Raw genomic sequence first — 21,110 nt, 5'->3', positions numbered from 1 at the left:
CGTCGGTCAGACCTCATGGCTGTCTCAGGCCCGAGGAAGGATCTCGCCCACAGATCCTCCAGGGTTGTATTTCTTTAAGAAATACTGTGATGTGTTTTTTTTTTTTTTTAGATTTAAAATGGATTTTATTAAAATTGGGGTGGGGAGAGCAAAAGTATATAAAGAGAAAAAGTCATTCAATTTGTAGAATTAAAAAAAAAAAATTGCATGAGGCATCATTATATGGACAAACTCCCAGTCTGTCAACAGATGACTTTTGTCTCCAACCAGATGAGAAGGCCTGACTCAGGCCCCGGTAGGATTGCTCTCGACATCACTGGTGCTTTGCTCCGGTGCCCTCGAGATGCCAGGTGCCCGGGCCAGCGCACTGCCATGCAGGGCCCCCACCCTCCCGGGGGCAGACGGCCTGGGCGGTGCTGGGCTCCGGCCTGAGACAGGCTTGCCATCGACCATCTCTGTGCTGCCTGGGGCCCTCCACTGCTGTCGTTGCAACCTGGAGCCCTGAGGGTGGCCGGAGCTGCAGCTGCGCCTCTGCCACCTCTGGAGGCTCTTCCATTGAGGGCCTCGACGGAGGGGGAGGGTACCCCTTTCCCGAAGGCTCAGGAGAATCCTTTACGGCCACTGTCCGCGCTCCTGGGTGGTGGGGGCCGTGGTGGTGCTGGCTCAGGTTCCTGTTTCTGGAGACGGGTGGCCTGCCGGCCACTCTGATTCAGGCGCCGCCTTCTGTGCTTGGGGTCAGCGAGAGTCAGGAGCTTGTCTTGTCTCTGAGTCTGACAATTGTTCGAGAAGTGCTGGCTTTTGGGAGTGCAGGGGGCCCTTCCTGGGATCCTGGGGCTGTGGCCTTCCCGTCCAGAGGACCATGCATGGCCCCCCACCCACATGGTTGGGGTGGCAGCTGTGCAGAGGCCTTGGGGACTGGTCTGGATGTCCTCCCCCCACCCCAAGACTGCAACCTATGTCCCGCCCTCAGAGCCCCAGGGTTGGCACCGCGTCTCTGTCGCCGCCCAGTTTCCCAAGCATGCTCAGCCCCTGGCCTGGATTCGTCCCTGCTGGCCTGGTCCCCCAGTGTCCTCAGGTGCAGACCCAGCTCACTCCCAGGTGATGCCCCCTTGCCCACGAGGTGACACCTGGGACCCACTGTAGCTCTGCCTGCCTCTGCTCTGCCAGCCTTGGTGCCTGTCTTTGCTGCTCCCTCTCCTCCTGGAGCCCCAGCCCTTGCTGCTCTCTGCCCAGAGCATTTGGCACGAGCATCTCCTGCGATAAAAGCCCTCCCAGCGTTGCTGCCATGGCCGCTCCCTGGGGGTCCTTGGGGCTCTGTTGATTCCGTGTCTGGGACCTCTTTCCTTCTCCTGCCTGGGAGTCCCTCCCACTTGCATTTTTCAGACTGCAGGGTACATAGTACATACTTGGTGTCGGAAGACCACCTAGGCAGGGTTTGGGGAACCTGCAGCAGCGGCCGGCGTGGAGCTGGAGCCTCCTGATTCCCGTCCCGGGGCCTGGCGACAACCCCGGCTGGATCCCATCTGTCTGTCGCGAGCACGGTTCCTGGAGCAGCTCCGACGTCACCCTGTCACAGGCTGAGCCGGGCACGAGCAGGGCAGGGCTTCCTGGGACCTAAGCAGCGTGGAGAGCCCAACCAGCACCCACTGGCTGAGACCATTCTCGGGCTCCTCCCGAGGGACCCCCCAATTGACACTGAGAGGGAGACTCCTATGCCCTCTTTGCAGGACTGGCATGATGTTGATTAAGCCTCCAAGTGTAGTCATAGACGGGAGTGCAGTTCTGGAATTTGAAGCTTGCGCATGTTATCCGAACGTTGTGTACTTCGGGGCTGAGAGCCCGAGGAAACACAGGCTCCTCACTTGTCTAAACGCGCTGCCCCTGTGACCTTGTGTGCAAGGCAGGGACCAAAGAGGCACAGGCCATGGCGCTGTATCCCCGGGAGGGTGCCTGGCGCTGGCTTGGCATGACTCGTCTGTGGCGATCGTGGGGTGACAGAGGAACGGGATCCCCTACCAACAAGTTCCTTGCTGGGGTGCCGTCTGCTCAGGGAGGGGCCGGGTCTGGGGTGCGCCTGGCCCTGCTCATGGACCCTGCGGTGCTTGCCCTGTGCCCAGCGCGTTGCCATTTAACCTGCCATGTTTGGGGGAGGGGTGATTGTCACCCCACCTCACAGATGAAGAAATCGGCACAGAGAGGTGAAGCCACTTGCTCTAGGGTGCCCAGCTGGCAAAGAGTTGAGCCAGACTTCAAGCCCAGGGCACCTGGCTCCAGGGCCCTTGTTCTGATAGGGTACCCACTGCCTGCAGGCCCGTGGATAGCTTCAGCCCTGAATTGACTCCATGAGACACTGGCCCTGCCTGGCCACCCTGCCCTCCTGCCACTGGCTTCCTCCCGGCCCGTCCACACCTGGAATTTCAGACGCACCATTGTGTGCAAAGCCTTGGCTGCTCCTGTCTTCGGGGAGTTCACGGCCACATGGTCTTTGTGAGTCCTGTGGCTTCACAGAACAGATGTTGAGTCTTCGAGAGATTTATCTCAGGGCCTTAAGATTTCCCAGCCCCAAGGATTCTTTCTAGCCTTGGAGCGTTTGCTGGAGGAATGTTAGCCCCACGTGTGGGTCAGTGTGCTGCCCACTGCCCGCCCCCCCATACCCTGTCCCTGGCCCCTATGGGGTTGAGTTTAGGGCTGGGGGTTTGGCCAGAAGACCTTAAAACCCAGAAATAAATGCCACTCACATGGGGCCTAGAGTTCTGGTTCCTACTTCTCGGTTCTTTTCTTTCAGTTTTACTTCCCCTGATTTGGGGAAACTAGAGATGGTACCGTCCTTAACCTTAATGGAGAAATATAATGTGACATCTCTGAAAATAATTTTAAGGTATTTATATGGGGGTGGAGAAGGCCGTGAAATTTTCTGTCAGGGTGGGTATGGGGAAGTAAACTTCATTACTCATAGCTTTACAAGTTTTGTATTACTTTGTTTGATTAGGAAGTCTAATACAATTTAGTGTAATTACGTGAGACGGTTTTAACAGACATGTGTTAGGACAGCACTCTCCCAGCATAGTCTGAGGAATGGTCTGTGCAGCAGGCCTTCCAGAAGAGACGCATGTGTGCGAGCCCTGGGGTGACACTGTGAAGGGAGGGGTGTTCCCTATGGACACATAGCTGCATCGTCCAGCTGCTGAGTCCCCTTCCCCAGACCACTCCCGGGCCTGGGAGGACAGGCACTCTGGGGCAGGCAGTGCCTGGGGGCCCCAAGGGCTGGAACAGAGTAGCCAGTCTGTCCGGTAGAAACACACTGTGAGCCATGTTAAGAAAGGCGAACGAAAGGCAAATGGAATTCGCTTTAATGGTGTGTTTCGTGTAACCCAGTTTACCCCAAATGCTGTATCACTTCAGCTTGCAATCAGTATGAAAAATTATTGCAGATCCTTGACATTCTTTCTTTCCATACCAGGTTTTCAGAATCTGGTGTGTGCCCCTCTGGGAGCCACTCCTGTTCCCACCACCAGCCCTGACGGCAGGTGCCTGGCGGCCCGCGAGGCTGGTGGCTGCATATGGGCAGCGCGGGGGCAGGCCTGCCTCTGTAAGTCCGGAGAGCAGGAAGGAGGTCTGAGCCAGGCTGTCCTGGCAGGTCTGACCCAGCGGGCGCCCTCTTCTGGAGAACCCAGGCAGGAACATTGGGCTTCTGGCTGACTAGAAGAGAGGAAGCCCAGAGACCAAGGCGCTGACTGTGGGGTCTTTGTCCGACTGGTTCCTTCTCTCTGGGCTTAGCTGTCTTTGAGCCGTCTCTTGGGTGCAGAGTGAGTGAGAGGCGCTCAGTCATGTCCTACTCTTTGCCACCCCATGGACTATATTGTCCATGGACTATATTCTCCAGGCAGAATACTGGAGTGGGTAGCCTTTCCCTTCTCCAGGGGATCTTCCCAACCCAGGGATCAAACCCAGGTCTCCACATTGCAGGCAGAGTCTTTACCAGCTGAGCCACAACGGAAGCCCCTTGTGCAGAAGCTCTCCATTAAAATTATGTAATGTATATATTTCAGTGAGAACTGAAGACTGAAGGGTGCTACCCCTCCCCCCCCCACCTTCCACCCCCAGTTTTCATGACACCTTGAGCTCTAGGCCTGAACGTTAGCCTGGTTATCTTTCATTCCCGAGCTTAGAGGGTCGAGAAGTTCTGAGTGAAGGTGCTCATAGCAACCACACACCCCCACCCCCTTGTCCCCTTTACAAGGGCATCCTGCCAAGTGTTTTCACGTGTGATGAAAATATTGTGACAGAGAATTTCGTGTTGCCATGGAAACCTCCCCCTCGCTCATCCTCTGCGAGGTGGGCTTGGCGGCAGGTGCCGCTGCGGGCAGCCTCTCTGCTTTGTTTTGGCTCGTTTGGGGCCCTGTTTTCCGCTGAGGGCAGGTTGGGGCCGCGGCATGAGAACAGGGGCGTCCCTGTTCACCCCCTGTTGCTTTGGGGCTGCATAAGGGCCTGCGAGAGAGCGGAGCTCTTGTGGGGATGTTGGGGGTGTCCAGGGGTGACAGCTGGCTGTTGACACCTGGCACTGTGTCCTCTAGCAGGTCAGGTGCTCCCAGCCCAGCAAGTGGCCAGGCCTGGAGGAGGCTGACCCAGCCATCTCTCTTGGAACCTGCCTTACTCTTCATCCAGGGAGAGTTGCAAATAGAGGGTCTGGACGGGGACATGTGGGAGGTGGCCTCCCCTTCCCCATTGTGGGGCTGCAGCTGTCGGACTGATGGGCTCACTGGTCAATCTGGACCCGAGGGCCATGGCGTTGGGTCTTGGCAGGGATGTGAGCCTCTCCGGGTGGTGCGAGCCAGAGCTGGACCAGGCCATTGGTTGGGGAGAGTGTGCCTTGCCCACATCTGCTCTGATGATGAAAAGGTCAGGGGTCATCTCCTCCAGCCCAGGGACACTCAGTGTTTCTCTGCTGGGGACCTTCTCTGTGCTGTCTGTTGGCAGGACCCCAACCAGCTCCTGCTCGGGGGTATGCTGGGTTTGACTGCTGTACCCGTGTGTGACGCCCGCCCTCCCCTCCGTGCACAGGGCCCCAAGATGCCAATGGCACTCTGCACCTGCCCTACAAGACGCTGGTCTCCGCTGTCGGAAGCACGGTGCTCAGCGAGGGAGAGGCCCAGCGGCTCATGGAGATCCTGGCTGACAAGGCGGGCATTATGCAAGACACGTGGCACAAGGTGGGCCCCCTTGTTTGGTGCCACTGTGGCTGCGGGCAGCTGGCCAGGGGCCACCCCCACACCCCACCTGGTCGCAGGGCCCCAGCCTCCCTGGGGCATGCCCAGCTGCAGAAAAAGTCCTTGAAACCCCTCCACCTGCCTCCTCGCTGCCCCTTCCTGGGATGGCTAGGTGAGTCAGCCCAGCCGCCACTATAGGAGGGGCATCAAGGCGGGCGCAGGAGCTGGCCCGCCGGTTTGTGGCCAGGCTTGGGGGCAGGAGGGAAGGTGCTTGCCTGTCTGGATTTTCCCCTTCTGGTGCAGGGGCCGCAAGCTGCCCCCAGGAAGTGCTGTGGGGCACGTTTGTTCCTTACACAGAGCCTGCATCATACGTAATTTTGCTAGAGGATTTTGTGTTGCTTCAGAGGTGAGAGATGTCTGGGGAATGTCGTGAGAGCCAGCCTGGTGGCCCCTGTCCCGAGGTCACTGGGTTCTTTCAGCCCTGGCCCCCGCTGAGGGGGGCTGGGCCCTGGGGTCACAGGAGCTCTTTGCTCAGTAAGCTTCTGTCCGTCTCCTGGGCTTGAGTGGCTGGAGATCATGCTGACCACACCCTTCCACAAGAGAGGCCTGGCCTCAGGCCAGTACACCCAGAATACACCCTCCCCCAACCCCCAGCCCAGCCTCCACACTTCAGCTGGCCCCACACAGCCACTCAGGGCTGGGCACTGAGCCGGGAACAATGGCCAGTGGCCCCCAGCAGGCCAGGGAGGGGCCCTGACCACCATCAACCTGGGTTAGGGAAATACCATCCTCCCCACAACTGCCCCCGGGGTCCAGAGCTTTGGGTTCAAGCAGCTTCTGCACCCGCGGGCCTGAGGCCTGACGGGCCGGGCAGCTGAGGTAGAGGCCCCCCACCCAACGTGTGTGTGCAGTCAGCAAGGAACCGCTCCCGCGCCATCCAGCCAGGGCTCTGCTCATGGGTCGGGGTTTGAGGGCTGGACTGGGGTTCAAACCCCGCGTCTGCCCGCCTCCTGTTAAATGTGGCTCTGTGGGCCTCTTCAGGCCACTCAGAAAGGCGACCCCGTGGTGATTCTGAAACGCCAGCTGGAAGAGAAGGAGAAGTTGCTGGCCACGGAGCAGGAGGACGCGGCTGTCGCCAAAAGCAAGCTGCGGGAGCTCAACAAGGTGGGGCCAGGGTCTGGGACCGGTGAAGACCCTGGACTCCAGGAGCCTGGGCTGTGCCTGTGAACTCCGGTCTTGGGGGTCCGGGCCACCCCGACATGGGGGGGCGGGTCTTGCCCAGGGGCGGTCGGCGCATGGCCACTCCCGTCACAGCTCAGCTGGGGTTTTTGTGCCCTCGTCTGTCCTGGGGAGGAAGCCCAGGTCCCGAGGGGCTGGCGACACCCCTTGTCTTGTGACAGCCGTGCTTTCCCAGCAAAGCGCTGTGTGTCGCTGTCGCCTCGTCTCCATGCCCGGCTCCTCTGCGGGGCAGCAGGTGCAGGGAGGCGGCCGGGGCCTCAGGACACCCCTGGCTCTGAGCCCTGGATCCTTTCATTCACGAGGAGTCTGAGTTTCTGTCCTGAGTTAGGGCCTTGGCTCCAATCCAGGGGGGAAGGTGTGTTTGGTGGGGGATGGATGGACAGACAGCCAGAGCGGGGGCAGGGGGGGGGTGCTTATCAAATGCTATGGGTGGTTTCACCTGATGCTTTTGGTTTCATCTGATGAACTCCTGCCTCCCTGCCCTCTGCTTTCTCTAGGAGCTGGCAGCGGAAAAGGCCAAGGCAGCTGCCGGGGAGGCCAAAGTGAAGAAACAGTTGGTGGCCCGGGAGCAGGAGATCACAGCCGTGCAGGCGCGCATGCAAGCCAGCTACCGGGAGCACGTGAAGGAGGTGCAACAGCTGCAGGGCAAGGTGGGCACAGCCGTGGGGCGGGTCCTCATGGCCCGATTTGTTGCGGGATTGGGGGTGCGGCAAGGGGCTGTTCTGTCTGGCTGGCTGGTGTGTGTGTGTTTAATGTCAATAACCAGGGAAATGTGCATGTGTTTAAAGAGCACTTTCTGAAGACACTCCGGTCCCAAGTGGTCACGTTGGGACATGACCTTACTCTGGGGGCCTGTGGGTCAAGTTCGCAACCTCTCTGTCACCCTGGAGTCCTGCTGGCTTTGCCTACTCCTCAGGAGGTTGGGAGGACCCAGCAAAACAAGGGGCCTGAAATCTGCACGGTCCCAGCGGAGGGCCTGGCCAGCTCTGGCCTGAGGACTCGGAGCCTTGCACTGTCTCCTCTACCCCCCCGGGACAGCGGGGGCTGCGCCAAGGGGGTCAGAGAGCAGGAAACAGGCATCCTCCGGGTGGCTGTCGGCTCTGTGCTATGTCTCAGGACCTTGGTCAGCAGCTGAGCGAACCAGCACGCCTGGGGCTTTGGGCTGAGCGCTCTGCTTGGGGCTTTTGTCTGCGAGCTGGGAGCTTTCTGACCTTGCTCCCGAAGTGGCTGTCCTTGCGAGGCTCTGATGCCCCTTGGATGCCTTTTTAGATCCGGACACTGCAGGAGCAGCTGGAGAACGGCCCCAGCGCACAGCTGGCCCGCCTGCAGCAGGAGAACTCCATCCTGAGGGACGCCTTGAACCAGGCCACGAGCCAGGTGGAGAGCAAGTAAGCCCTGCGTGTGCCCCAAGCTGCACTTGGTCCCCAGAGCCCACCAGCCAGCCTCCCACCCCGGCCCCGGGGGCTGGGGGCCATGTCTGCGCCCCCTGGGCAGCAGAGCAGAGCTGGTCTTGGCCAGGTTTTGCCTCCCAGGGTTGGGGGACAGTTGTCTATCCACTTCACCTGGTCTGGTACTGTCGCTCAGCTGGACAGTCAGTCCTGCTGTGAAGAGGTGTCTCTTGTGCTAGGAAAGGAGGTGGCAGGCTGACGACCTCCTCACACTGGGAAAGGTAGGGCTGGACCTGCCCCCTCAGCTCTCCTGCCCCCCTGGACTTCCTGCCTGGTCCCGAGACCCAGCTTCTGTGCGGCACCGAGGGGTCTCTTCTGTAAAATGCCACCGCCTCGCGCTTTGTGTGGCCTCCCGGCCTGGTCGTGGTCCCGCTGGCCAGTGAGTCCTGTGTGTGGACTCGAGCCCGCCGGTGGCCCCGCCCTCAAGGTGGCGAGGCCCGTCCACCTGTCTCCCGGGGCTCGTCTGGGCCCAGATCAGCCACTACTGTCAGCTCCGTGGGCTGCTTTCAGGCCCGTGTTGCTTTTTACTCTCACTGAGTCACCCACGCTGCTCATGAAATACCATTTTCAACAATACACATCACACCCCATGTGGCTAATGATACAGAAGGGCTTCAGTCGGGTGGGGTCCAAGACTCGGGCAATGACTTAAGAAAGAGCCAGGGCCCTGGAGGACGGGCTCAGGGCCACCTGTCCCCATCGCCCCAGGCAGCTCTTGGGGTTCATGGGAGCCAACTCACCCCTCTCCTGTCCGTCACCGGGGGCTGGTGACTGTCTTGCAGGCAGAACGCAGAGCTGGCCAAGCTCCGGCAGGAACTGGGCAAGGTCAGCAAGGAGCTAGTGGAGAAGTCAGAGGCCGCACGGCAGGAGGAGCAGCAGCGCAAGGCCCTGGAGGTCAAGGCGGCCGCTGTGGAGAAACAGGTCCTGCAGCTGCAGGTGAGGGGCGGCGGCCCCCTTGTGCCCGTGCATCCCGCCCAGTAAGCCTCCCCGCCTGGCCCATCTGGCCACCCGGGGTCGTCTGTCCTCAGGTGTGACTGTGGCCGCTGGAGACCCAGGCAGGGCTGGAACTGGAACCCTCAGCCTTGGTCTTGTTGCTGGTGATGCCTGGTCAGCATCAAGTGGGTGCCATCTATATGCTCGGCATTTGTTCTGAACACTCAAAGCATTAGTTCTCAGCTAATTCTCCTTGTAACCTCATGGGGTAGATGCTGGCATTATGTGCCATTTCCCCAGAAGGGAACAGGAGGCATAGAGTTAAGCAAGTCCCCCCCGGCTCGGAGCCAGGACGCGAGCCCCCAGGCAGTCACCCACCCTGTGTCATCAGGGGTCCCTGCACAGCCTCTGGCTTCAGCACCTGGGGGGGCTTCTTCCTTCTCAGCCCTGAGTGTGGCCTGGGAGCTCACAGTTACCCAGGGGGACACCCGTTCCCCAGAGGGAGGAACCCCCACAGGGCACCGGGCAGCTCTCCGTTGGCCGAACGAGCCCCACGTCCCCCAGCCAGCCTGTCTCAGGGCAGTTGTCGCCCTGAGTGTGTGTGACTTCTCGGGGAGTCCCACACGGCTTGGCTCCTGTTTCTGCTCAGTCACTGAAGCTTGGCTGTAGCGCGTTGGACTGTGTCATGGAAAGGACTAGAAGTTTCTTGAGACTACTGTGTGTGCAGGGGACCTAGGACAGACACAGATAAACGGGGATTGTTTGGGTGGAATTGAGGTGGATAATTTGGTGTAAAGTGGTTCTGGCCTGAGCAGTGAGATGGGGCTAGGACCCCTGGGGAGTGCCTGGTGCTTGTGCTCTGAAAGCCCTCAGATGGTCCCGAGGCTTCCAGGGCTGGAGCCACCACTCCGATACCAAGTTGTCACTGTCACTCTCGTCAGGAAGCCCCAGGCTCCGCGCATCTCCTCCCACTCAGTCTGGCCATCCTCGGTCACACCGAGTCCCCACGGTGTTGACCGAGGCCCTGATTTTTCCACCTGGAACGTGGGTGTGATGGTGGTACCTGTGTCTTGGGGTGGCCAGGGCTCACCACGCTGACACATGGGCGCCTCGACAGCGCCTTGCCCAGAAACTCTCAGCAGCTGTGACCATTCCCAGGTCTCACTCAGGTGAAAATGGGGCGACTGTTGATCTCACCTGCAGCGTCTTCCCTGGGCACCCACTCTTCAGGGGTCAGGATGGCTCCCTGGCCTTGTCTACGGGGTGAACTGACCCAGACATTCCAGGCAGCTTGTCTGCTTCATCGGTGCGGGGCGGCAGGGAGTGAAGAGCTCTGGACGGCAGAACTGAGAGAGTCCAGCCTCCTGCCCACACCCTCACGGCCCCCTTCCCTCGGCTGGTCCCCAGGCGTCTCACAAGGAGAGCGAGGAGGCCCTGCAGAAGCGCCTGGATGAGGTCAGCCGGGAGCTGTGCCGCACACAGAGCAGTCACGCCAGCCTCCGGGCGGACGCCGAGAAAGCCCGGGAGCAGCAGCAGCAAATGGCCGGTGAGGGCGGTGGAGGGCCGACCCCGCATGGCAAGAGTACCTGGGACCCCGGATTCCTGCACCTGTCGGGGGACACACGGGGTGCTTGGGGTCAGGCCTGGGGTCTGGAGGACTGGCCGTGGGGGCTGGATATGGGAGGTGGGCTCGGGTGGAAGACGCCGCCACGAGGGCTGCTGCTGGCCTTCTCCTTCCTCCAGCTCAGGAAGGCCTGGGGCCAGGTCTGGAAATGGGCCGTGGTCCCCCTTGCTCTCGGGGCACCTGCCCCCTTAGGAGGTGGGGAGATGCCCAGGGCACCAAAGGCCCCTGGAGAGGCAGGGCAGGCGGCCCACTGACCAGGTCTCACAGCCTTGTGCTCACCAGACTTCCAAGTAGCCGCTGTGTCCTGGAGCAGGTCCTGGAAGCGGCCAGCTGCATCTGTGAAGGGCCAGGCAGCAATGATCTCGGCTTTGTAGGCCAGATGGTGTTTGTCACGGCCGCTTAGCTCTGCTGCCACAGTGCCCACACAGCCCAGGACAGACAGGCTTGGCCGTGGGCCAGGAAAGCTCTATTGACAAAAACAGGTCTTGGGCCGGGATGGCTCAGGGTTCTAGTCTGCTGCCCCCGGCTGTGATGGGCCCGGTGTGGCTTCAGGTGGTCAGGGGAGGCCTCTGGGAAGACAGGTCTGGATGACCAGAAGAGGCCTGCCTCACAAAGACCAGGAAAGGGCAGAAGCGACCGGCACGGAGCCCCTGCAGAATGGGGACAGACTTGGACTTGGACTGTACAAGAAACAGGCTGAGGAGGTCAGCACACAAGGCTGGAGATGGCAGCAGTGGCCAGTGTGGGGGCAGACAGGCAGGCCCGGGTGACCGTCCCGTGGAGTGATGAGGGCTGGGAGCGTGTGTGGTGGTGGCGGGACCAACCCCACTTGCCCTTCCGGATGCTCCGGCCCAGGAAAGGACCAAGGGGCAGAACGGCCTGGGGACCAGGCCTGGGCCAGGCAGCCACAGAGATGCCCGGGGGATTGGGTGAGCAGTGGACGTGGATCCCCAGGCCTCAGAGACGAGTGAGGGGTGGGGAGGAGCAGGAAGCCCTCAGCAGAGCCCCGTGCGTGTGGGGCAAGCCCCAGGCCAGGGGCTGTGCAGAGTCAGACGAATGTGGCCGTCATTCAGAGCCGTGGTGGGATGTTGTGGAGGTCGCCGAGGGGAGAGGACATGCCAGGAGCCCCCGCCCTGGTCTCAGCGACATGAGCTGGTCTCCCAGGAGCAGGGTTTAGACTCTGCAACAGACGCCTGTTCAGATCCCATCATTGCCAAGCAGCTTGGGTGCTTCGTTGTCCCCTGGTGTGCAGAAGCCTGGCAGTGACTCTCCACCAGCTGGCAGGCTGCCCCGGGTGGGGCGTGTGTCTCGAGCCCACGGGTGTGTGCTGGGCAGCTGGGAACATCCATGCTGGCAACCCCCCACCCCTGACCTGCCGGCTGCCCCTTCTGCAGAACTGCACAGCAAGCTGCAGTCCTCCGAGGCCGAGGTGAGGGGCAAGTGTGAAGAGCTGCGTGGTCTCCATGGGCAGCTGGACGAGGCCCGGGTGCAGAACTCACAGCTCACGGAGAGGATCCGTTCCATCGAGGCCCTGCTGGAGGCCAGCCAGGCCCGGGACACCCAGGTCAGCAGCCCTCTCCCTAGGCCCCTCCATCCCACCCACCCATGGGCCCCCCCCACGTGCCACCCGAGGTGTGTCTCCTGGTGACGACAGGGCTCTTCTCTCGTTCCAGGCCAGTCGAGTGGAGGCCGACCAGCAGCAGGCCCGGTAAGATGGGGCAGGGGCCCAGCTGGATGTGGGATCCCGGGAAGGACCCCTGAGAAGCCTTGTCTTCCCCACCCTTCCTCCAGTGCCTGTGGGGAGCAGGAAAGAGGGCAGGACCCAGGCTGTGGGGAGAGTGGCCGGGTCTCCTGCTGTCCGTCCATCCATCCTTCCATCCATCTCTGGACGGGAAGGACTGACTGGTCAGGGGTTTCTCTCCATGTGTACGGGAGGAGGGATTTTAGGGCTTGAAGTCATAACTCAAACTGAAAATGGGTCATGCGCCCTGAGTGGAGAGCCTGGGAGGTTGCCCAGACCGTGGCACAGCTCTGGCTGTGGTGCAGGGTCCCAGCTGACCAGACGCGGGGGCTGGTGCTGGGTGACTTCAGCGGCCAGCCCCAGGCTACTGAGACCTGATGGGGCGCCCCAGGCCAGGGGGCTGGAGCCCTTGGAACGACCGTCACCTCCGAGTGTGTGTCTCAACAGGTGCCTGCCGGCTCACGGGGTGGTCCTGGCTGCTATGGCCAGGGGTCCTCAGGGCGGCCACGTGGGGTGAGGCCTGGTGATGTTGTCTATCCCCGTGTGGGTGGTCGGCCTTGTACCAGGCAGCCTGCTGACCAGGCTCCCTTGTTCTGGCTGCTGCCGCCGGTGGGTCACCCTGGTGCCTCCAGGCCACGGCCCGCATTCCTAGCCTCAGGTCTGAAGGCTGGGGAAGGAAGCTGGTCTCTCGGAGGCCCCATGACGCCTTACTGGAGACTCAGGGGCAAACCTTCTCCGTGCACCTTTCCAGACAGCTCAGGGCAGCTTTGTTCCTCATGGCATTTGTGGGGGTAGAGAGGTTGTGTTTATTTAGCATTTTGTTCTTGTATTTTAGGATCAGATTCTTGGACCACACAGCTAATTTCTAGGTACCTAGATCATGTTGCAAATAGGGTCGATTCTAGTATTTTGCATCCTGCAGATATTTGACAGAATGAGGGGTTTTTAGAAATTTTCTTCTCAGACTGTTTATCTGGAAGTTGTGACTAGGCCAGGCCATCCTATTCTGGGCTGGAGGTGGGTGATCCAACCCCATACCTTCTGGAACGTACCTCGGGCAGTGGCCACCAAATGGGGTGACTGTCAGTGTGTTCTCGTCACCTGCCGACTGTGTCTTCTTCCTTGGGGGCGCTCTTGCGGGGATTTGCAGGGGGCTGGCTGCTGCAGAATGCCGGCGGCTTGATGGGGAAACTGTGAGGGGTCCCAGTGGTGCTTTGAGGGTGGGGTCAGGTTCTGTGGCCTGAAACTAGCATCTTAGAAGTCCACAACAGCCATCTTCAAGGCCGGGTGCAAACTGTACTTCGAATGAAGGTGAGGGTCAGGGCAGGCAGCACACAGCCCTCCCCGAGGGTGTTGAGTCTTCACACACTTCCTTAGGGTGGCGGTCCTCAAAAAGCAGTTCACTGTGGCCCCTGGTGAGAAAATCAGAACACGTGTTCCCACCTAGGGCGTCCTCAGAGGGACTTCCTTCCTGACCCCAGAGCAGCCCTGGTTCAGGTCAGTGCTAGTGACTTCCTGTCCTGTTCTAAATTGAGACTCAGAAGATGGCATGTTAAAGTGTCCATTTGCAGCCTCTCTCAGGACAGCAAAAGACGTTCTAGAGTGTCCACCCCGAGCTATCTGGGTGACAGGGACGGACAGAACCACACGGCCTTGAGTCTGGACAGAAACGTGAGGAAGCAGGGCCACTGTCCTGCCAGCGCCCCTGGGGTCTGGGGTCTTCTCAGAGCCCGGGTGCAGGACTGAGGGGGCACCTTCGGGTCCCAGCAGAGCCAGGTTTTGGATGCACGGTGGTCGTGGCAGGGAGCCAGGGCTTGCCGGGAGCCGCCAAGAGTGGGAGTGTTCCTGACGGACTGCGGGCAACGGTCCTGCCCAGTGTCCGCCGAGGAGGCCCAGCTGCATCTCTCGAGGGCGGCTGTGGCCGCAGGGAAGGGCCAGGGCCGCGGGCTGTGGGGCAGAACGGGACCAGGCAGCAGAAGTGAGTGAAGTCATTCAGTCGTGTCCAACTCTTTGCGTCATCTTGGACTATACAGTCCATGGAATTCTTCAGGCCAGAAGACTGGAGTGGGTAGCCTTTCCCTTCTCCAGGGAATCTTCCCAACCCAGGAACAGAACTGGGGTGTCCTGAATTGCAGGTGGATTCTTTACCAACTGAGCTATCAGGGAAGCCCTTAGCAGAAGAAAGAGCACCCCAAAAAGCGGTCCAGGGCCTGTACCAACACTGGCCAGGCGGCTGCTCTGACCTCTCCTGTCCAAGCAGCTATGTCCCCAAGTGGTACTCTGGTGGCCCCTGGGCCCTCAGCTCTCGGGGAACGGGCCTAGGCAGTTGCCCAGGCTCCCCTGAAGCCTGTGCCTTGGCGGGGGGGCAGGGTGGCCTGACCCCCGTCCCAGGCCCCGTGTGTGCTCCTGGGACAAGGAGGGGCCCTGAGACAGGCCCGTGGGGGCTGCAGGCCTTCAGAGCCAGACAGTGACCTGCTGTCTGTCCCCAGCCTCATGGAGCTGGAGTCACAGGTGTGGTGCCTGGAGAAGGAGGCCACGGAGCTCAGGGAGGCAGTGGAGCAGCAGAAGGCGAAGAACAATGTGAGTGCAGGGCGGGGTGGGGGGCGCCTGCCGTGTGGACAGGGCACGTCTGCAGGGGCCTCGGCCTCATCCCCAGCCCAGGCTATCTCCCAGAGCCTCTGCCTGCGCCTCCCGAGGCCTGGCTGGGCAAGAGTTGGCCTCCTGGTGGTGGGAGGCTCTGCTCTGAGGAGCCAGTAACTGCCCTCCTCTCCCTGCCCCCAGCCGCACAGAGGAGTCTCCGTAAAAGGCACCAGGTCACCCCAAGCTGTCTGGCGCCAGTGCTGCCCAGCATGCCCTGTGGGGTCTGGAGGCAGGTCAGGGAGGTTCGCCTGCCCTGCAGAGAATAGCCTGGCTGTTGACCATGCCCCTCTCCTCCCAGGACCTCCGAGAGAAGAACTGGAAGGCCATGGAGGCTCTGGCCTCAGCCGAGAAGAGCTGCGAGGAGAAGCTGCGGTCCCTGACCCAGGCCAAGGTCAGAGTGGGCTCCGGGCTGGCCTCAGTCAAGCCTGTCAGCAGAGCTTGAAGCTGCGTGCGGGGCAACCCTAGGCTCAGAGTGGCTCCGAAGTCCACCCGGGGCCCAGCCCTGCCTCTTCTTCTGCCCTCTGCCTGCCCTCCCACCTGTTTTCCCCGGAGAAGCGGGGAGCAGTGAGCCCTGTGTGCTGCTTCTCAGCTGGGCCTGGCCCTCCGAGGCCACGGGGTCCCCAAGCTTGGTCTGTTTGCGTGGATTTTGTTCGTGTTGCTCTTCTGGCCTGACGTCTTGTCTGAATGGTCCCCCTGAGCGCCCGGGCTGACCATCGCACCCCCTACCTGGACCCCCCACAGGAGGAGTCGGAGAAGCAACTCAGCCTGACGGAGGCCCAGACCAAGGAGGCCCTGCTGGCCCTGCTCCCGGGGCTCCCCACCCCCACCCACCAGGTAGGAGGCATGGTGGCTCCTCTGGGTACCCCGCCCATGGAGGGGTGCATCCCGTCCAACCGCAAAACATTTCTGTTGCAGAATTACACCGAGTGGTTGCAGGAGCTCAAAGAGAATGCCTGTCTGGAGCTGCCGAAGCGGCCGCACACGAGCCCGGAGCCCTCGGTGAGCATGGACAGCCGTCCAGCCTCACGTCCTGCCCTGTCCCCCTGGGGGTGCCCGGAGCCAGTCATCAGGCTTTGGCTCACCAGCAACCCCCCGCCCCATGTTCTGCCTCCACCCTCAGGACCTGGCCGCCAAGCTGAGAGAGGCAGAGGAGACGCAGAGTGGCCTGCAGGCCGAGTGCGACCAGTACCGCAGCATCCTGGCCGAGACGGTGAGGCCCGGCAGGGATGCCCAGCAGTTGGGGGGCCCGATTGGGTCCCTGGCTCTGTGACCTCGGGTGGGCACAGCTCCTCTCTGGGCACTGTTCCTGTGACTGAATGGCAAAGAGGGGTGCTCACTGCAAAGGTCTGCATCAAGTCTGAGACGGGAGGGGAGCGGTTGGTTCTCCTGTGACACCAGGAACCCAGCCCTTGCCCTGGGGCCACCCTGTTCTGCTACAGACCCATCAGAGATGAGAGTCCCGACGCCCTTGTCTTCCGCACACTGGCTGAGGGCCCCCGTTCCAGGGCCGCCCCTTCCCCACGGCGTGGCCCGCCAGGCTGGGATCTGAACTGGGTGGCCGCTGGGGTGGGGAGGGAGCCGGTGGGTGTATGTGGGGTCCGCAGACCATGCTCACAGCTGCTCCCACAGGAGGCCATGCTCAAGGCACTGCAGAAGAGTGTGGAGGAGGAGGAACAGGTGTGGAAGGCCCGGGTGAGCACCGCGGAGGAGGAGCTCCGGGAGGTACGTTGCCCGAGGCACCCAGGGTCTGCCTGCCTGAGCCAGGCTGCCAAGTCAGAATGCCATCAGTCCCTGGGGGATGACCACAGGGTATCTGGGTCACTTGGGGAGGCTCAGGTTTTGGTGATGCCACATGAAGTGTGGTTGCAGAAAGACTCAACAGCTGAGTCCTGGTCTCCAGGAGACCCCACCCCCAGAAAGAGGGGCTGGTCACTCTTCCGGGGGCGGGGGCACCATGGGCTTCCTGGGGTGGGTCCCAGGACAGCTGCGAGGAACTGCGGCGGCGTGTCCCCGGTCAGATCTCCCAGGGTTCGTGCTTGACGGCCCCTTTCTCGTGCTTTGTAGTCGCGGGTCACCGTGAAACATCTCGAAGAGGTTGTCGAGAAGCTCAAAGGGGAACTTGAAAGTTCCGACCAGGTACGTGGGGGCTGTGGGCAGAGAGCGCCATCCTCTTATGGAGGCTCCTGTGGTCGTTTTCTTTCCTGGTCCATGTGTCCCTGCTTTTCCTTAATGAGCAGTTGCAACCTCGGGGTGACCCAGAGGCAGCATGCCCAGCCTGGTGCACCGTGGCTTCTGCCGTGGCCTCAGGAACCATGGAAGGAGGGTGCGGGGTGGCCCCGCCATGCTCATCCATCCACCCTGGCCTTGGAGCAGGTCCCCCAGCACCCACTTTGCAAGTAAATCTCGAGGCCTGAGAGCTCGTCCTGTCCCGGGGTGCCTGCATGTAGCACCACTTCAGGAGTCTGGCCCTGGGCATCTCCTGGAACCATCAGGCTGCAGAGGCTGCCTCTCAGCCCTTGTCCCTGGGCCGGCCAGCCTTGGTCCCTGTGGTCGTCCCTATCTCATCCCATCCATTTGTGGCCTCTGACGCGTGTCCTGTCCAGGTGAGGGAGCACACCTGGCACCTAGAGGCTGAGCTGGAGAAGCACATGGCGGCCGCCAGCGCGGAGTGCCAGAACTACGCCCAGGAGGTGGCGGGGGTGAGTCCCGTTCCCGGCAGCCCTGCAGGCAGGGCGGGGTGAGGCCGGCCAGCCTGGCAGCTTGGGAATTCCTCCACCTGGTTGGCGACACCATCCTCATGGGCAGGCATTTAAACATGACAGGGCTCCACATTCAGGCAGCAGAGAGGACAAGCTTAGCACCCCGATTCTGGTGTGATCTCAGACTTCTGCCCTCGCTTTCTAAAGTGAAATTGCTCAGTCGTGTCCGACTCTTTGCGATCCCATGGACTGTAGTCTACCAGGCTTCTCCGTCCATGGGATTTTCCAGGCAAGAGTACTGGAGTGGGTTGCCATTTCCTTCTCCAGGGAATCTTCCTGACCCAGGGATCGAACCCAGGTCTCCTGCATTGCAGGCAGACACTTTACCCTTTGAGCCACCAGGGAAGCCCATGGAGTGCTTTGTAAAAGACACTCCGTAAACACTCATGAAGCCCTGGGAGAAGCCATTTCCCAAATGCCATGCTTCCCGAGTCTTAAAAAGAGCAGAAGCTGCCGGAGGCTGCCTCCCCCTGCCCTCCCCTGCAGGTTCCCGGGGCGGGTGCCTGCACGTATTGGGTTCCCTGAGAGGTGCTCACAAGAACTGGTCCTCTCTTCTTTTCTCCCATCACCTGGCTACGTTTTCTCAGTTGAGGCAGCTCTTATTAGAATCTCAGTCTCAGTTGGATGCGGCCAAAAGCGAAGCCCAGAAACAAAGTGACGAGCTTGCCCTGGTGAGTAGACGTGGTGTGACCGCTTGCACTGTGGGGGCTGGGTATGCACGTTCCCACACCCAGTCAGAGGGGACGTGGGTGGGCTGTTGACACGTTTGCTCGACCCTGGGCCTGTGGCTGCTGGGACCACGGTGTGGCCAGGCCCAGGAGGTCCCCCTCCCTTGCTTTGCGCCCCTCAGTCCTGCATGTACCACATCTCTCAGGAGTCGCTGGGCTCCATGCCACTGGCCTTGCAGTGAGTGGAGTGTGTGCACAAGGCCAGCCTGGGCCCCTCGGGGGTCCCTCAGCTGCAGTTTGACTCAGGTGAGGGGTCTCGGTGCTGGCCTCCTGCCCCCTGAGAACCTGCAGGGGAGCCCACCCAGGCCATGCTCATCAGAGCAGGTCCCCCGAGGGGCCGTGGCTGCCGAGAGTGCCTGCGGTCCTCCTGGGGGGCTGCGTGCATCCAGCTGTGCCTCAGCACAGACCCAGCCTCCTTGTTCCAGGTCAGACAGCAGCTGAGCGAGATGAAGAGCCACGTGGAGGACGGTGACGCAGCCGAGGCCCCTCGAGCAGAGCAGGACCCCACCGAGGTTAGGGGGGCGAGCTGGGTGCTGGTCACTGATGCTGCGCAGGCTCCTCCACCCAGGGCGGGGCGGGGACGGCAGCCCCGACGCCCACTGAACCCTAGCCCCGCTCTGCCCAGACACCCCGCTTCTGAGGAGACGCAGAGTGGAAGGAACGGTGAGGGCTTGGGTGTCTGGTGGGGCACTTGCCCTCCGGACCCCTGATCCAGTCGGCTGTCAACAGCCTCACTACAGTGGTGGCGGCCTCAGGGTGGATGGCCTCCTGGGCCAGGGCTCGCACGGGGCTGAGGCTCCTCTGTCCTGGGGTCTCACTAGAGGACCCCACATCCCATCAGCATCTCTCCCCCGTCACCCAGCTCCCTTCCCCAGCTGGAGGGCCCAGGCCACCCCACATGTCCGTGTCAGGGCAGGGTCGGGGGCCCCTGGGCACCCAGGAGGGTCCCACCTGCCCCAGATTCCAAATGTTTTGCCCGCAGCTGAAGATGCAGCTGGAGCGGACAGAAGCTCTGCTGGGGGATGAGCAGACGCGGCGGCAGAAGCTCACGGCCGAGTTTGAGGAGGTCAGGGTGCTGTTCAGCTGATAGTTGTCCGTCAGGGCCCTTGTGGGTCAGGGTGGCAGGGCTGGGCCAGCTGCACCCACCTGGGGGACTGTCACTACGCCCTGTCACTCTCCTTCTGTATGGGTCCTGACGCCACCCCCCACCCCTCAGGCTCAGCTCGCGGCAAGTCAGCTGCAGGCGGAGTTGGAGAAGCTCCGTTGCACCAGCTCCCTTGGGTCTTCAGAGGCGGAGGAGGCCGCGCAGCTGAAGGTACTGGGGCGCCATCACCCTGGGCTCCCTATCGTCATCCCAGGAGGCCCCCTGAGCTCAGTCCAATCTAGGGGTGGGTGAGGTGGAGGAGTATTCCCGAGTCTCCAGGATCACAGACAACTGGATCAAGTAGAACTTAAGACCAGGGCTCAGCAGCCAGCATGTGACCCCAGGGGCTACAGCTTCGAACAGCCCTGTAGAAACACTCCTGATCATGGCCAGGAGGTCGTGTCCTCCTGGGCCTGGTGTGGCCCCACGGGCACAGCCAGGGGGCCGTCCTGCTGCGTGTCATGTGCGGGCTGATCCCCTTCATCCCTCCGACCGCAGGAGAGACTAGAGAAAGAGAAGAAGTTAACGGGTGACCTGGGACGTGCGGCCACCAAGCTGCAAGAGCTTCTGAAGACGACCCAGGAGCAGCTGGCAAAGGAGAAGGACACGGTGCAGAAGCTGCAGGAGCGGCTGGACAGACCAGTGAGCACTGACCCCATGGGGCAGGGGGTGGGGGTGCCCAGGACCCTGGGGAAGGCCAGCAAGGAGGAGATGTGGACTCAGGGGCTGGAGGGGTGAGAACAGAGATTCCTGAAAGCTGCCCTTGGGCCCCTGCCAAGCCCTCGGTGTCTCCTTCAGCCCCGCCTGCTCTGGTGTTGGGCTGCAGGCCATAGTTAGAGTGGGTTAGGAGCCAGGGGTGAGTACACCCCCTCGGCCAGCCTCTCCCCTTCACCCTCTGTCCACAGGAGGATGGCAGCTCAAAGGAAGGCACTTCTGTCTGAGTTTCCTGCAGAAAAAGAAGTTACTGTTCAACTTACCAAAATGCCTTACACATTCCTTACAAATAAACCAACCGACACAGCGTTATCCGGGCCCAACTTCGGTAGCTCTGAGAAGCCATAAAGACAAGAGTTTCTTAGCACCAGAAGTAGATCTTCCAGACCCAGTTTGTACAAGAAGAACCTTTGTCACATTCGAGAAACACTATCGCCCTGGCCCGGCCCTGGACCACCAGCCAGCAGACGCCAAAGCCCTCGTCAGCCGTGCAACAGACCCAGGGCTTGTTCTGGGAGGCGGGCCCGGGGTCTGTATGTCAATCAGTGCAATTGTGTCTTTCGCGGGGTTGGGGGTCGGGTGGTTCTGGTGTTGAGTCCCTAAGGCTGCGGAGCAGACTGGAAGGTCACAGCCAGCGAGGCAGCAGCCCCAGTCCCCGGAAGATGCTGCCCCCAGAACTGACGCGTGACTCCTGGGTGTTAATGCCATTAAACCCCGCGTGTTGCCCGGCACTCCGGTCTCGTCCCGTCTTCCTTGGGGGCTCCTTCCGGAAGAAAATGAGTGTGGTTTCTGGTCCCCCAGTGCCCACTGGGCGGGGTGAGGGAGCAGGCCCTGAGATAACCGGTGGTCTGATGGATACACCCTGAGGAGCAGGGCTGCGGATGGCCCAGGCTGTGGTGTGAAGTGAGTTCCAGGGATGAACAAGGGACTCTG

General features: G+C 61.3%; 1 protein-coding gene across 2 annotated transcripts in view; it reads left to right on the top strand.

Moving 5' to 3' along the window:
- RRBP1 (ribosome binding protein 1) overlaps positions 1-20,902 on the top strand; it is a 46,798-nt gene extending 25,896 nt beyond the window's left edge. Inside the window, exons 3-24 of one of the 2 annotated variants that reach the window (XM_065921268.1) lie at positions 5,062-5,210; positions 6,249-6,371; positions 6,944-7,096; positions 7,716-7,834; positions 8,677-8,830; positions 10,235-10,373; positions 11,846-12,015; positions 12,125-12,159; positions 14,682-14,772; positions 15,131-15,223; positions 15,574-15,666; positions 15,748-15,831; positions 15,953-16,042; positions 16,462-16,554; positions 16,897-16,968; positions 17,436-17,531; positions 18,179-18,262; positions 18,745-18,831; positions 19,302-19,385; positions 19,536-19,634; positions 19,962-20,105; positions 20,369-20,902. In XM_065921268.1, coding sequence (XP_065777340.1) covers positions 5,062-5,210; positions 6,249-6,371; positions 6,944-7,096; positions 7,716-7,834; positions 8,677-8,830; positions 10,235-10,373; positions 11,846-12,015; positions 12,125-12,159; positions 14,682-14,772; positions 15,131-15,223; positions 15,574-15,666; positions 15,748-15,831; positions 15,953-16,042; positions 16,462-16,554; positions 16,897-16,968; positions 17,436-17,531; positions 18,179-18,262; positions 18,745-18,831; positions 19,302-19,385; positions 19,536-19,634; positions 19,962-20,105; positions 20,369-20,404 — 2,288 coding nt within the window. In that variant the 3' untranslated portion in view covers positions 20,405-20,902. The remainder of the gene's footprint in view (positions 1-5,061; positions 5,211-6,248; positions 6,372-6,943; positions 7,097-7,715; positions 7,835-8,676; positions 8,831-10,234; positions 10,374-11,845; positions 12,016-12,124; positions 12,160-14,681; positions 14,773-15,130; positions 15,224-15,573; positions 15,667-15,747; positions 15,832-15,952; positions 16,043-16,461; positions 16,555-16,896; positions 16,969-17,435; positions 17,532-18,178; positions 18,263-18,744; positions 18,832-19,301; positions 19,386-19,535; positions 19,635-19,961; positions 20,106-20,368) is intronic. The other variant, XM_065921269.1, reaches the window with a different exon arrangement.
- The last annotated feature ends 208 nt before the right edge of the window (positions 20,903-21,110 follow it).

Source organism: Muntiacus reevesi, chromosome 2 (genome assembly GCF_963930625.1).
Source record: "Muntiacus reevesi chromosome 2, mMunRee1.1, whole genome shotgun sequence".
Taxonomy (NCBI): Eukaryota; Metazoa; Chordata; class Mammalia; order Artiodactyla; family Cervidae; genus Muntiacus; species Muntiacus reevesi.
The sequence above is the reverse complement of the archived record's forward strand: the minus strand, read 5'-3'. Positions and strand labels throughout refer to the sequence as shown.